The sequence below is a fragment of the Elaeis guineensis genome, chromosome 4 (genome assembly GCF_000442705.2).
Source record: "Elaeis guineensis isolate ETL-2024a chromosome 4, EG11, whole genome shotgun sequence".
NCBI classification, from domain to species: Eukaryota; Viridiplantae; Streptophyta; class Magnoliopsida; order Arecales; family Arecaceae; genus Elaeis; species Elaeis guineensis.
Window position 1 is genome coordinate 69,695,703 of NC_025996.2, and position 16,488 is coordinate 69,712,190.

The 16,488-nt window shown below is 38.5% G+C and overlaps 1 protein-coding gene across 1 annotated transcript; it reads right to left on the reverse strand.

Moving 5' to 3' along the window:
- Positions 1–10,733: 10,733 nt before the first annotated feature.
- On the reverse strand, positions 10,734–15,925 carry LOC105034257 (cytokinin dehydrogenase 3). Its single transcript, XM_010909333.4, has 5 exons — positions 14,506–15,925; positions 14,172–14,299; positions 13,796–14,059; positions 13,438–13,700; positions 10,734–11,411 (listed from the first exon to the last, which is right to left on the reverse strand). The coding sequence occupies exons 1-5, from the start codon at positions 15,083–15,085 to the stop codon at positions 11,078–11,080; spliced, it is 1,569 nt and encodes a 522-aa protein (XP_010907635.1). The 5' UTR covers positions 15,086–15,925; the 3' UTR covers positions 10,734–11,077.
- Between the last annotated feature and the right edge of the window lie 563 nt (positions 15,926–16,488).

The window sequence follows — 16,488 nt, forward strand, 5'->3', positions numbered from 1 at the left end:
ATGATGAAAGAAGAAGTACCTCAAGGGTAATCTGATTATCCTGTAGATGATCTCTGCACAGCTCGAGGTTTTGATGTAGCCACGCAAGTGCCTGGCCTCTATCGATATCCACTCAGATAGGATTTAGAACATATTCTCCTCACAAATCTATGCTCCAAAAATCAGATCTAAATCTGATTAGAAAATACTTCAGAACTCCTTCTGAAGTTGGAGCAGCAGCCTGTCGAAGATGTCCTGCAGCCTTCTGTTCCAGGCGTCACCACGCCTTGGATCTCTGCCAGATGGATGTCCAACTTTTTGGATGTAAAGAGGGGAGGAAGGAGAGCAGGGAGGATATAGAGAAGAGGATAGGGGGCAGCAGCTATTAGGTTTTGTGCAAAAAATAATTTCTTCCATGAAACCTTAGGTGCAGCAGGGTTTATATAGACCCTGTATGCTGCGCAGTGCCACATCATTCAACCAATCAAAAAATTTCAATAAATTTTGAAAAAATTTTGATTGGTGGAGTGATGTTATCTGATCATATCAGATAATAATCCCACCTTATCTCCAAAGTTGGCACCAACAATGGATAAGCTCAATCAAGGTGGCGCCAAAGAGTCCATGTTTATCAAGACTCTTTGGTTCTTATCCATTTGGGACACCCACTTAAATCCAATTGGGCTCATACCATAATCTGATTATGACACCTAATTCAATTAGATTTTGGCATGTGGATACTCCATAAAAATCCTTCAATGAGCCCTTTTCAGTTTAAGACCCATATGTCAATTTTTGACAGATGTCCTAAAATGAAATTGGCAGGTGCTAGGAATTAGCAGGTATTGTCTTAAATTCATCTCATGAATTAAGACAAGCCTTTTCTGAGCTAGACAATCTTCATTTAGACTAAGAAAAACCTTCCTAAGGTTCTCAAGATGAGTCAAATCACATTTGGCTAAATAGAGATAGAAAAGATTACAGGAGGAGAAAGTTAGGCTCAATCGTGTGCTAGCACGATTTTCTTGAACCTAATTGGATCTTATCCAAATCAATTGGGTTAGCCTAATTGATGACATCCATACCCTAATTCTTGTTTGTGTGATCCAGTTAGATTCAATTTCGTATGGTAATGAGACATATCGTGATCTCATCATCGACATCATCGAAACTCCTTTCGATGGATCAGAACTCTTCTGATTCAGACAATTAGAATGATCGATCATCAATATCATTCTAATTGCTCCCAAAATCCACTAGTGACACTTAGCAGTATATGGTGGCAACCCATCAGAACTAAAAATGAACCTCTCGGTGCAGCTACCTATGTGATTGAGTTCCTCTATCATAAGTCCCGACTGAATTAAGGTTAAGGTGAACTCGTCAAACCCAACATCAGTCATATGAATTAATCGATCGATCCGAGTCCGATATGAAACTCCAATGAAAAATTCTTTTTCCATTATTTCACTCTGCCATAGCCATGAGCTTAAGAACTCGATCTTTCGATCATCATAGGACTACTCCTCTCATCTACCGAGGTTGATAGATCCCATCTTGGTGCGACCTAGTTCCTACAATGAATATGCTACAGCCAACATACACCTCAGGGTTCTAAATGGCTAGGAGACCGAGTTATGGTGTAGTCAAACTATAACACACTCAAGGTGAACTGTCGATGCACTTTAGGTCAAAGAACTAGACACACAACTGCAGCATCGAGCTAGTCATTGACGAGAAGGTAAACTTCCTTATAACTGCTCGAAGTGGTCACGCTCAGTACTCTTGTTATCAATGAATACCTGTACTCTCGTTCTGGTGTCTCCACACTGTAGACTCAAGACACATCTATCCTAAGGAAGCGATTGTACACCAACATTTCGGATCGATCACCATCCTCGTGATGATCCTATGGTCAGGAGCTGTTTATGAGTTAGTTATGTAAATTCATGCCTTAAATTTTCAACTCTTGAAAATATGAATTTACATTCCCACTAACTCAAAGGATGTATCGCAGACACAATGTACACAATGTGATAGAAGAATAACCTTTTTATTTATTTATAGTTAAAATTATAAATTTGCCCTTAGATCTGTACAGAAATGTGTCAGCCGATCTGGCATCTAAGGCACACATCTAACATATTAAACTAATGGACTCATTATCACTCACTTAATGGGAGGCTATGACTTAGTTATCACTATAACTTAATCATTTTTAGGGACTCAATAATTTTTGAGGATTTTATTAAAGGATAGAAGAGAAGAAATTAATCAGCCAATTTCAATCCTCCCACTGACTTCACCAAGTCAGATTAAAAAGAATTTAATTAAAGCCGACATTAGGAGCACCTAAATCAGTCACACTGATTTACCTAATGACATGGGTGAGCCCTAATCACTAAGTGATCTAATCAAAATCTAACTCGCCAGGTTGGCCAGGTAAGTGAGATCAGTGGAAGGGATATGCCATTAACTCATCAGAGATCAAATCAATGCGAGTAGCTTCCAATTAAAAAAACTATTGGTCAGACTGCCGAACTTACCTTAGACACCAACCGGTTCATTAGTTTTAATTTGATCAACTTAGTAAATAGGGTTCTACCACGTAGCCATGAATTAAGTCCATCTTGGTCTAGTTAAAAACATGGACCCATTCAACTACAACTATTAGAGTTGAGTCTAGAGTGTCCTTGACCTAATCTAATTCAACTTTTGATTAGATTTGATCAATTACTCTAATTTAGTCTATTTCTTTAAGCTAACCTTAGGTCTAACCCAATTATGGACCTAATCCATCTAACCCATTGACCCACAAGTTTATGCAATTATCTTAGGTCTTAATTCATAATTCTAGACCAACTAGACAACACTTAATTCTTTTAATTAAGTATTTGGGCTGATGGGTCAGGGTTTGGCATTTTGAAAATAATTTTTAAATTTGAAAGATTTTATTTTTTGTTCACCAAATGTGTTGACTCATTTCACAAACGGATCAGTACATTTCATAAACAGCAATCCTATTGCTAATTGCATAACAGAAAATAACTCAATCAAAATAAATCATGAATATTCCTTTAGATCTAATCTAACACATTCATGATAAATTTTACAATTAAATCTTTACAATTAAGTCCTTTCGCTGCTTCGTCTGTATGGGATATAATCGCTCGGCTCCCCTATCGCCAGAGGAGAACCCCATCGAATGGGAGGAGAGGGCCTTTAAATCCTACTTTTCTCTTATGACCGGACGACCATGACAACTAACCCAATTAGACTACTTGCTACTTGGATCAAGTATATCTAAATATAGCAATTTTAAAATTTAAATTTTAAATTTTAAATTTTGAATTTTAAATTTAAAATTTCAAATAAATTTCAAATTTCAAATTTCAAATTTTGAATTTCAAATTTAAAATTTCAAACACATTTCAAATTTCAAATTTTAAATTTTAAATTTTAAATTTTAACTTTTAAATTTCAAATTTTGAATTTTAAATTTGAAATTTCAAACAAATTTTAAATTTTAAATTTTAAATTTTAAATTTTTGAATTTTAAATTTTAAATTTTAAATTTAAACTTTTAGATTACTACTTAATCTATGCATGCAGTCGTATATCATATTTTAGAACCCGCTCTGATATCAATTGTTGTAATTTCAGTGCAGGGGTAAAATGATAATTTTGAAACTTTTTCAAAAATTATAATTTTACAGTGAAAATTATTAATTAATCTAATTAATTAACATGTATTAACCCTACACAAGGATCTAAATATGATATATGTAGCATGCATTTAAATTTAAAATTTAAATTTCTACAGTAAATATTTTACTGTTATGTGTTTAGAACACATTACCTTTATGCGGGTAGTCGATTGTCACAGTCTGATCACCGTCGAAAAGATCTGATCATCGCAATGCAGCCACACAATACATCTGACCTCCGTGGATCATCCACACAAAGCTTTCGATCTGATCGGCTCCTCCCGAATGCTAGTTCGTTGCAGAACACTTTCGACGGCCGATGCTGGTCGAACTCCTTCGATTGGTGTCTGTCGACTCTTCGGATGCTCCAGATCATCAGCAGAGGTATTTGAGAGGTTGATGAAGCTCTTCCTGAAGTCTGGTGGGCTCATGACACTCGTAGCTCACCTTCTCACTTCCCGAACCCTAGGCAGTAATCCTAGGGTACACACAGAAAACCCTGTGCCAACTCTGATTCTTTTCCTTTCTCTCAAAATTTTTTTGAACTTTCAACTTACGCACAAGGCCTTCTCACGCAACCTTTTTCCTCTCAGAAAAGTTCTTACGCACGCCCCACCTTCACTTCCCTTTTAAAACAGTGCAAGACCGCGTCTTCACCGTGTGAGAGGATAAAGCTAGGTGGTTGCTCACTTGAATTCAAATCAAATTTGAATTCAAATGCCAACCAACCTATCTTTATCAACTTAAGGCGAAAGAAGAGAGGGGCATGGGCTTCTTTGTGCGTGGAGAGTCTACATGAGAAACCTTTTCTCGTGTAGAGCAAGTGGCGCACAAAAGGAGGGGCACGGGAAGGCTTCTGCATGGGAGAAAATTTATAAAAACTTGTTTCTCATGAATTCAAATAGACGCAGGTGGGGTGAGGTGGCACAGGGAGATAAGTCAAAGGTGGTTTCAAATGTTAAACCAACCTAATTGAACCAACCTTATTAAAATAGGTTATGCACAATTAGACTAAGTTAAACCTAACATAATTAGGCTTAATTAGGCTCAATAAAATCCTAATCAAATCAGAAATTGATTAAGCCCAACCCCTGATCAGATCAGAGACCAAACCACCTCGGTGATTAGGTCAACTCTTAACCTAATCGGGTCAAACCCAACTGAATCCAATTCAATTGGGCTTGATCCAAAAATAATTACTCAATCAAATTGAGTTAATTAGTGATCAAATCACTAATTAAATCTCTCATAAATACTGAGTCCAAATTCGATGGGCAATCGGGCATCAGAGTCCATCGATATGAAACCCTGAACGAAGAGTCCCAAACCAGTAGGACTCTTGATCCCAGTACCCAAAATGTGTAGAACTCATGATCAGAGAATCTTGATTCTTGATTATAGAGTCTCAGACACGTAGGACTCAGAGTCCCCAAGCATTAGGACTCTTGCTCGAAGAGTCTCAGTCCAGTGGGACTCTTCACCAGCCATCGATCAGATAGGAACCTCTAATGTGTGTGATCCTGCAGGTTCGAATCTAAGTCGGTAGCACAGAAATTAATTTCTATACTAATCGAAGTGACCATCTAGCAATGGTACCCGACATCCGGATAGGTCGAATAGTCGCAATTGCAATACTCAGAACCTACGCGAATATGGTTACTGTATAATTCATCCCTTTTGACCCCTGTGTTTAGGATGACTCAGGATTAAATTATCAACCCTGATCAGATCATCCGAATCGTGCTCAACTTAAACAGTCCTGTGACTCCTCACTAGGACTACCCTGGCTAAGATTTTGCTAAATTGAAACACGACTGTATACAGCTCCTGAACTGGAGTGGTCAATCCCATCTTGACACATGCACCGACAAGTCAAGTATTTGACTACACCCGCAGCCTTCCGTTACTAAATTAAAAATTCAAGTAGTCCAGTGCCTAAGTGCAGTGAGTTGCTTGCAAGTCACCGTGGCGGTCTCAGGTCAGAGGGACAGTTATACCCATATCCCATCGGAGCAAATCTTGACAGTAAAAAAAGCTCCAGAGTCGGTCATGTTCAGTATAGATGTACCCTTATATCTCACCTGTATGCCATACCAGTGTCTCCACACTCCTTGGTTAAGAGGACAACCAATCCATATAGCACACAACGACCTATGTTTGATAAACATTGTCGTCCTTGGTAACAACGTATCATTTGGTCGCGAACAGGTTTAAAGACTAAATGATAAATCCTCCTTTGTCGAGTCTAAATAGTCCTAAGGACTTCACCACAACACAGGAGTTCATTAGAAGATGAAATAATTTATGATAAAAAATACCAAAATAACTTTTATTTATTTATAATTCATATACTAATACAAAAAAGAGCACAACCATCAACAGACTGACGATTGGCTTTGGGACACTATTTCCAACAGCCCAACCTCCCTACAATTTGTCCCGATGAGGCCATGGCTGCCGATGAGCGGCCAACAACCATAATTTCAAGAAAGGGAGGTGGTCAAATCCCTTTTTTCATGCTTTTCCATGATTTTTTTTGATTGATAGCCACTGTTGCTAGCTGTCCTCTACTCCACTACTGCCATCCACGTATGTTGCCATCCGCTGCCAATCTTTTGGCCACCAGTCACCAACCCCCTTCCTCCTCTATTCGATCAAAGAAGGGAAGAAGAAAAGAAAAGAGAAAAAAAGAGAGAGAAAGGTTCTCTCTCTTATCTCTCTCTTTCTCTCTAGGGTTTCTATCTCTATCCTCTCTAATTCTCTCTCTAATCCATGGATCTCAGTATCTGTTGTTGTACTCTCCAATTATGAACCAAAAAATTCTTTTAGAAAGGAAGCCTGGCATCACTTTGATATCCATGTAGTTTGTCGAACTAATTATCCTGACTACATTGAGTACTTTGAAATTTATTATTGATAAATTGATCAATCTTGATCTTAATTCAATTCATACTTTATGAATTTTGATCGAGTCACTTAGATCTGACCCTCGATTAAGAGGCCCTGAACTATCTCGATGCTCGGACAATCTGTCAGACTAACCATCGATCAACGATCCTTTCTTCATATTATTTAATTTCATTAAATTTATTGAATAAAAAATTAATTATATTTTTGATATTTTAAATAAGATTAACTGCCTCTTCTAACAAGGTCTGAAGATCTAGGACAAACAAGATAAGTGAATCTTATGCTCCTTATTTATTTTTAAATTATCATATTTTCTATACAAATAATTTATTGCTGATGAAATCATATTTTTTATAAAATAAAAATTAGCATATAAGATATGAAAAAGTATGTTTTATTATGATAAATGATTCTATAAATATATTTCATGAAAATAACATGTTTATAAAATATAAATTTTATTATTTTTCAATCTATGTATATGTATGTTTTAAAAAAAGATATAAAGATTTTAAAGGCTCTTAGATAGTTATAAATAAATTTCTAAAATTAAGAAGATCAACATCCGGAGCTAGCATTCGTAAAACATAAGCCTTGATAGCAAGTATAAAGTTGGCATATAAAGTAAGGACTTTGTCGACTAAATATGCTGGCCCTATCAAGGGTATAAAATGACCATAGCATGAGCAATATTTTAAATTATGACATGAATACATGACAAGAATGATTTATGAATCATGTTTGCAAAATATTCATGATTTATGCATGCATAATAATCTTTATGCCTCTTTTTATTATATGTCCTATGAAATATTTTATATCATAATATCTGTTATTTTTTAAATATTGTATTACCATGAAAAAAGTTATATTTGATCCAGTAAGGAAGTGTAGGTTTTACTTACTGAGTTGGTGTAGCTCATACCTCTTTATTTTGTTCTTATACAAAGCAATAAGATTAGAAATGATGGAGGATCCAGACTTAGAGATCTGTATTATAAGCTTGAAAATTTTATAGCTAAAACTTAATTTATCAAATGATCATGGACTTGTAATTAACTAGTTATGAATTTTCAGATGTGGGTTTGATATTTGATTTTGGATTTAGATGATTTGAACCAATCTTGATTTAATTACTTGAATAATAGAATTGAATCTTTTATTATATTTTATTTGTGATGGATTTTAGCTGATTATAATTGATAGGCTTCATGTTATTAAGGGATGTATCTCTCGATAGCATAGTCGTGTTATGTCCCATATTTGGGATATGACAGTAGTAGGAGGGTGTGTGAGCCAGATAATAAGACTAACTCGAGAGATAATGAATGGCATACCTGGAGTAGCAGTGAAAGGAAGCCAAGTCTTGTCTGGTGCAGTGTTAGGGGATGTCTGGCTAGCTTGGGATTCTTTAACCATCTCTATGTAGGTGCAAGCTTTGAGGATCTTCTGGCCATTCTCTAGATATGCTTGAGATATGCTGCATCTGTTGTACCACCAAGTATGTGCTAGTGCTAAACATGCTTGGAACCAGCCTAGGTGAGGAGAATGGAAGCCTCTACAGTGAGGCTGTGGATGCGATGGGATAGGTCCTAGTATTCCTACTCTATGGGAGGTGGAATTCCTATTGTGGCCAGTTGTGAATGGCAAAGGCCACTCAAAGGTACTGAATCAATGCTAGTTAATAGGTGAAGCTTATGTGGCCATTCACATTCTCGCTTCATCGCTTTCTTTTTGGGACAAGGGTGTTATTGTCTCCTTTCGTATACTTTGCTGGCGTCCTGGTTGCTTTCCATCTATGGTGTGGATCTTTGCTCCTTAACCTCCCTCGGTCATGGTGAGAGAAGCTTGTGGCTTCTCCGAAACTCCTCACTCTCACTCCCACTCTCACTTGCACTCTCTCAATCATTGTGCTCCTATGTCACTATCCCAACCCCTTTGCATCCCTACATATTAAAAGTATTGACTTTACCAAACCCTAGTAAATATATAATAATCTCAGCCAATCTTCTTTTTTCTTTTTCAGTTTAAGCAAAGAAGTCATAGGAGATGAAGAATAGGATGAAGTTAAGTTTCTTGACAATAAAATATAAAAAAAAATTATAGAAATATCCTCTCAACTTTAGTCTAATTTTATTTACATCTTTATATTTTAAAAAGTATCAAACTAATCTTCTAGTTATCGATATATTCCAATGTAGTCTAGCTATCTATCTTCGTTAATATAATTTTATAAAATGATGAAAATATTTTTATCTACATCTCTTCTCTCTTTCCTTCTCCTTCCTCCTAATTGATCCCCTCCTCCATCACCGGCATCCTTTTTCTCCCTCCTCGTCTCCTTTCTTCTCCCCTTCTCACCTATTTTTTCTTCTTCATGACGGCTTCCTCCACCTTTTTCCTCTTCTTTCTCTCCATCTTCTTCTCCTCTTTGTCCTCCTCCTCCAATCCATTTCTTGCGGTTGGCAACCACTCTCTCTTTTTCTTCCTCCTCATCCACTTGTCTTCCTCATTCTCTTCCTCCTCATCATTCTTTTTTTCCTTCAAACCCATCTATGACCCCACCCTTCTACGATGACCCCCTCCACATCTGCCCATTTTCACCAACAACTCATCCTTCCCCCTCCTTTTTCTCCTCACCCATATCCCCTCCTTAATGGCACCTCCCTCCACCTCCATCCATCTCTCCAGCTCTTTCCCTTCCTCCTCTTCTAAGTTGCCCATTAACCACTCTCTTTATGACTGGCCCTCCACCTTTGCCCCTTTTCACCGGCAACCCATCTTCCCCCTCCCTTTCTCCCCATTCTTTTCTCCTCCTTGTCCTCATTCTCATCCTCTAACCTATTTGGCTCTTCTTTCCTCTCTTTCTTCCTTATCTACTTCTCTTTCTTGTCTTTTTTCTCCTCCAAACCTACCCATGAGCGAAGGATATTTTTATCCATTGAAAGAAAAAGCTAATACCATTTATTTGTAAAATGAATAGCTGGACCACATTGAAACATATCGATAACTAGAAGGGTTAGTTTGACACTTTTTAAAGTATAGGGGTGTAAATAAAATTGGATTAAAATTGAGGAGATATTTCGATAATCTTTTCTAAAATATATTGTTGTATCTTTTTAAGTGAAAAAAATAGGATATTTCTTTCATCAACCTATTTTTCCCATCATTTAGTCAAAGAATGCGGCGTAGTGCTGGTTGCTTGCAAGTAAAGCACAAAAGAAAAGCCAAAAAAAGGCAAAAAGCAATTAAATTTTTGTGAGAAATAAACAAATATGAAAAAAGAGCAAGAGAGGTTACCAATTGGGTTGTGTAGCAGCCTTCATGCCATAGGCCTGGCTCAAGGGAGAAGTAGGTCGGTAAGACCACATAAGAGCAGCTGGGAGAAGTGGAGAGACTAGCTTTCCAGCTGCTCAAGTTACTCTCTTGGAGAGGTACAGCATAGGTAGTCATTTTTCAAGAATATTTCTATTTCCATACAGCTTTTGTGAATAAAGTTTGCATTATTTTTTATGGGCCGACTAGTAGAATTCTGAAACGCAAGTGGTGAACTGTCTGCTATTTGCATGATACCTTCGGCCAATTGGAGGATTTTTTTAGGTTTTGCCACATTTGTCGGAGAGAAATTTAAGGGATCCTCGACTCGGAGGTAGAAATTTCATATGGAGTAGCAACAATGAATTCTACATCCTAGCTCAGCCTGAGATACAAATTCTGGATTTTGTTAGAATGGAAGTTATTATCTCTTAACATCAGCTACATTTCCTTCCATAGTGCAAGTCCTGATCATGTACCAGTGGGTAAAATTTTAATGGATCCTCCACCTGGAGGTAGAAAATTCACATGGAGTAGCAACAATGAATTCTACATCCTAGCTCAGCTTGAGATATTCTGGACTTTGTTAGAATGGAAGTTTTTCTCTCTCAACAGCTACATTTCCTTCCATAGTGCAAGTCCCGATCATGTACCAGTGGGCTTGGATAGTTCAGCTTTCTCCCTTGACCAACTATATTCAAGTTTGACAAGATTTGGATCAGTGTGAAAGGATAAAGTGCTTCAACCATGGTATCTCTAAGCTTGGATCCCCATAGATGAGTTAAGAACCGAGCAAACAATAATGTGACCATGTAAAGAAAACCAGACTGGAACTTTGAAGAAATGGGGAAAAAAAAGACATTTTTTTCATAAACTAAGCAGAATAATATGCCAATCTCTCTCCAACTTCCTCTCTCTCAGGTGATCCACTCCCTTCCCTGTACATTATTCCTAAATCTCTTACATGGGTCCTCTCCAAAACTTTCATAATATGAACGAAAGCAAAAAAGTTATCCCCATAAAAGAAACTCAAGAACAGAGCTGGATCACCAAAAGAGTTTCCAACCTTCTCTTCCTACCCCTTTCTCTAACCATTTATAGTATATATGTAGTTCTTATAATGACAGTGGCATTAATTTCTCTCTGTCGAGAGACATATATGGACATCAATGTGAAGGGGCATAGAGCCTTGGAAAGATGCCATGGCCCGGGGCCAGAATGCTAAGTGGGTCGAACCGGGACTTGCGGGCCTTGAACTGGTCCCAACGTGGGCCGAAGTGGTCCTGCCAATGGGCTGTAGAGGGGTGGTGGGCCAGATACTGCTTGCCTCCTATGTGAGGCCTAGAAGCAGTCTCTGCGACATGGCGGTGGCGGTGGAGGAGGTTGTTGAGGCAATGGGTGGAGCAGCTGGCCGGACTGGCCGAGCGGAGAACTCCCACCACATACACCACCTGTTCGCGGACGGCCTCCGGCAACACTACAGACATGTTCATGTCCCACCTGAAAAAAGAGAGAATGCATAAGGTGACTGAAGTTGGTTACCGAAATGATTGTTTAAAAGAAATAAAGAAATGACTAAATCTATTCAATCATACAATTAATTCATTTTGCTAAGTTACATACTTTGAATTTAAAGATTGAGTCATCTTTATTAAGATGCAGCCCACTTAATTAAATATAATGATATAAGAAAAAAGAAAATCCAAACTAAAAATTTGTTATTTTCTCTTTAGAGTTTAAGAAGGCCTTTATGTGATTGAATAGGGTTCAAAATAGATTCACATATTTGGATGCCACTCAGAAATTTTTACCATTGATATGGATATTGGTTGGATACTGAAACGTGTTTTCAGATCTGGACATTATTGTTCACCTGTGTACCATCAGACTGAACTGCTCATACAGTAGTTGCCAATTTAAGGCCCAGATGCTTAATGGGTTGGATATAGATCTTGAAGATGGGCCGAGCTTTATTTCTGGTTTTGTTCTCTAAACTCAATCCAAGACCTAGCAAACCCTACAAAGTGAGTGGGTTAATTCTTAACCTAAATTTTGAACTAAAATAAACCAAGTTCCCAACCAAATTTAAACTGCCCATGAACATTACAAAATCTTACAAAAATTATCTTCCATGAGAAAGCAAACCCATTTTGAGCAAAGCGGCTTAAAGATACATATAACTAGATCTTGGTTGCTAAAAACCCTCAATCTAATTAGCTTTCTTTTCACATAACATATGTTTGGGAACCTTCAAAAATAAATGTCATTTCAAATAGTAAATCAATATATTAAGATATTAATACATATATAAAACTGGGAAGAAAACAAGCTTATTTGAAGGTGGGTGGCCCTTGACTCATGTTTAGAAATAATAAGTCTTGTACTGAAGTACCATCATACATAGCTTCTTCCTGTTTCTATAACTAGACCTTTGTATGAGGCTCAGCAACCAATCCTTCTTGGCGCCCCTTGAATGGCCCAACCCCAGTTAGGTCTGTTGTCCCTGAGCGAAGCCACCAATCCCCTCTTTCCACATGGAACTAGTGGGGGCAAGCAAGAAGCACTCCATAGAATATAATAGAATACTGATTCATATGTTATGATACATGGCTGAGAGGATTTCAGTCAAAACAGGAGGGTCAGACTGTGGAGAAGTTCAGACCTCAAACTGGTTGGTGGTGATATTATTGATGGGACAGAGGTATCCACCACAGGGAAGCAAGAATCCATAGTGTCAGATTTTTGTTTCATTTATTAACCTGGCCTTATTCTCCTGACCATGAAAACAGAATACAAAAGCTGTTCTTCTGCAGCAATGTCAGCATGAGATCTCCCTATGTTTTCGCCCATAAAGGAAAGTAAAAAAGGTCCCTCTGCCCTCTATCTTTTATACAGAACCGTAGCAGAGTCCACAGAGGAAGAGTAGCCCACGGGAGAAATGTAGGTCAGAAGTATTAAAGGATAACAAACTACTCACTACTAATGGTCTAAAATGACCCTACATGGCTTCCAAGCTACCCTAGCATGTAAAAGTTGGCCCAGCAAGTTGACATATATGGAATAAGGAGAGGAGAGTGAGTAGGAGTAATCAGATTGCTCAAATTGAAGGCTTATAATTAGAGGTGCAATCCAGCCAAATAGCTAGAGGCTGACACATTTCAAAATACCTAAGCTTGAAACTTGACTTAAGATCGATTGAATCTTCATATCCAAATTTTATTAAACAAAAATAAAGCAATGCTCTAAATCGACTCAAATTCATACCTAAGTCATAATTAGAAAAATGGTTAAAACAAAATATAATATGATATTATATTTCAAAATATTAAATTAACAATATATATTATAAATATAATATAATATAATAAAAAAATATATATATACTTTCTAGGTTTGCGAGTTATTTTGTTAGTCGAGCTCGGCTCAACTCAGGTCGAGCCCGAGCATCTATGCTTTAGCTCATTTTCACCCCTATTTGCAAGAAACATAGACATCATATAGAGGTGAAGGGGAGTAATTTTCTTACTTGTCTCTTATGAGTGGATAAATGAGAAGAGGGCCCTCAAAGTCATCAGAGGAAATATTCTCCATCAGCAAGTCCCTGAACTCTTTGATCCCAGACTTGGGCACAAACATGTTAAGCCAAGGGTGGGGAACATCCCATAGGCCTCTCCCTCTAAGGCTCATTTCTTCCATCCTGACTCTGTTGAGGAAATCAAAGTAGGAGACCTCCACACTGTAGATGTGAGAGGGCAAGTAGCTCAACAGCCTTGAAATCTCCTCCACAACCTGAAACAAGAGGAAGCCCATGAACCAATTTTTTGTTCTTTCTTGTTTTAAAATCTTAGAATGAATGAGTTTTATATTTGAAGACTGCTGCTGACTTGTTCTACATCAGTGCCCTTGGTTTGGTAGTCATGGACAGCAAACTCAACGCAGTAGTAGACTTTAGAGCTGCTGCCTTTGCTCTGGAACTTATGGATGAAGTCTAGGTGGGCAGGGAAGGCAATAGAAGCGCTGTGGAGGGACTGTTCATTGAGAACTATGAAGCCCTCAACATAGTCCACCAAGTTTGGCATGGAGACCAGCAATTCTTGGTCACTGATAAAGGTACTGAAGTCCTCATAAAAGGCTCTCACCCATCTCACCTAGAAATTGTCAAGAACCATTAGAGTCCAGATTCAACTCACGAAGGAAATTGAAAGTTTGGAACAGGAAAGCTACTATTGAGTGGAAAGGGAAGACATTTTTGGGTTCTACCTTATGTGGAGCCTCTTGTAGCAGGATTCTGGCACTTGTTATGATGCCAAACTGGCCTAGCCCACCCAGGACTGCATAAAAAAGATCTGAACTTTTGTTGGGTGAGCATGTCACCACCTCTCCTTTTCCTGTAAATTTTGTAGAAGGAAATTCGCAAAAAATTAACTCTTTTTATCCATATCAAAAGGTATATATACAGCTACATGTACATATAGATATACATATACATGCATGCATATACATGCATGCATACATAAACATGCACGCATACATATACAATTTTCTTCTTGTTCTTTTTTATGGAAATCTCTGGCCACATAATTTTCAGATGTACCTGTTACCACTTCTAGTTGCAGGACATTGCTGATTTGAGGGCCATATTTGAAAGTCTGGCCACTGATACCACCATTGGAGAGAGTCCCACCAATGCTGAGATAGAGGTAATCAGTCCAAGACCTTGGGGCCAGCCCAAACTTCAAGCTCTCCTCCAACAGCTCAATCCAAAGAGCCCCACCACTAACATCAGCATAGGAGAAGCCAGCCTCATCTTCTCCTTTCTCGCGGATTACTACGTTGGAGGGAATGGAGTCCATCTCAATAACAATGCCGTCAAGTGCTTGGGCTTGGCCATAGATGGAGTGACCTGCTCCTCTTGCTGCAACTGTGACCTTGCTGTAGGATGAAGCAGAGAGGAAGCTGAGTAGAAGAGAGATGTCTCTGGGGGATTGAGGCCTGAGGACTGCTGAGGGAGAGTTGAAGAGGATCCTCCCAAAGTCAAGGGATGCTGTGTTTGTGGTCTGAAGAAAGTTCAAGGGCCCAAAGTCCATGGGGCTCTGAATGAACTTGTATGGAGAACAAAGAGCTAGAAGGAGAACAAGGGCATTGACTCTAGTGCAGAACAGAGCAAACTCCATGAGAGAGATGGAAGAAGTTGATATTTTATATTGTAATATATTTATGAGGTGCAATGAGAGACAAGTTGAGACAAAGGGATTTTGTGTACCAACTTTGAAAGAAGGTGGGCTAGGAAGATGAAGAAGAAAACGTGTTGTCACTCTTTACATGAAAGTCAGTAAACAACCAAACAAACACATTGGAATTTAATGAAGAAAAAAAACAGTAGAGAAAAAGAATCAGTTAGATCTATATGATTTCTGTTCCTTCACAACAAAAAATAGAACTGGGTGTTTCAAACCATGGATTGCATTTTTATGGCTAGGAAAGAGAGCAGGACTAGCAACAAATAGATGAGGATGAACAGGCAGAAGAGACAGAATGAGAGAGAACGTAGATGAATGAAGAGAATCCTGCAAGAAAATGGTGGAAAAAATAACTGAGATATTCCAAGTAGTTGGAAGAAGGAAGTGAGAGGCGCTCAGTTGGGTTTCATGAAAAATAGAGAAAGGGTGGAACCAGAAACCCAAAAGGAGCTGTCACATGCCAAAAAGCTCCCATGTGATCTTTACTCTGTACACCCTCCTTTATTATATGCCCTCACTTATGCCAAAGAAATCCAAACCCCTCTTCCTCCTCTCATGGAAAGAGATGGAGATGGAACAATCCCACAATAAAATGGAAAGAAAGAGGACAAGAACAGCACTCTCTTGTCAAGGAAAAGGGCAAAGGCTAGATCTCACTCCACCCCCCTTCTATGAGGGTATTTGTATTTATAGATGGTTCGTGGGTGAGGGGAATTCCGGGTTCTGGCTTAGAATCTTATGGGACCCCAAACCCAGACACGAGGACTGCATGTTAGCCTAACCATCTCACCTCCCACACCCCCATCCCCTAATCTGATTCCTCTTAGGATCCTTCTCTAGCTTGAACATATTATAATCAAGTAGTCACAAGGACAGGCTTCACGACTTACTAAGAAAAAGATCTTACTGCTAGGATACACCTGGCCTCTTATTTATTTATATTTCTATCTCATCCACCTATTTCTGTGGGTGCTTCGGCCTCCTCTGCCATCCAATTGGTGATCTTTTCTGTCAACCTCTTGATGATGAGCTTTAATGGGACCTTTGCCTGTGATTCCTTCTGTTGTTTTTTGACCAAGGGTCGCTTGGTGAATGGCTTGGATTGTCCAACAGGGAAGCAGGAAGGCTTTGTAGCAGTAAAGCCCGGGGAACAAAATCTTTTGCAGTGTACTGTGCTTGTTACTCCCATGGCAAGGTCCCCAGTCTCACCGATGATGATTGGCCACCATCCATCCAAGAGGATGCCAATAGATTGTGTGGTTGGAATCTGTGAGCCTTGTACAATTGGCAAGCACTACCTTTTTGCTTGCGGTGGACTCTTCCATATTTTATTGTTT

Coding starts and splice junctions, on each gene's coding strand:
- LOC105034257 (XM_010909333.4), bottom strand. CDS start 15,085: ATGGAGTTTGCTCTGTTCTGCACTAGAGTCAATGCCCTTGTTCTCCTT. Junction 14,060..14,171: donor TACAAGAGGCTCCACATAAG/GTAGAACCCAAA, acceptor GACAATTTCTAG/GTGAGATGGGTGAGAGCCTT. Junction 13,701..13,795: donor AGGGCACTGATGTAGAACAA/GTCAGCAGCAGT, acceptor CTCTTGTTTCAG/GTTGTGGAGGAGATTTCAAG.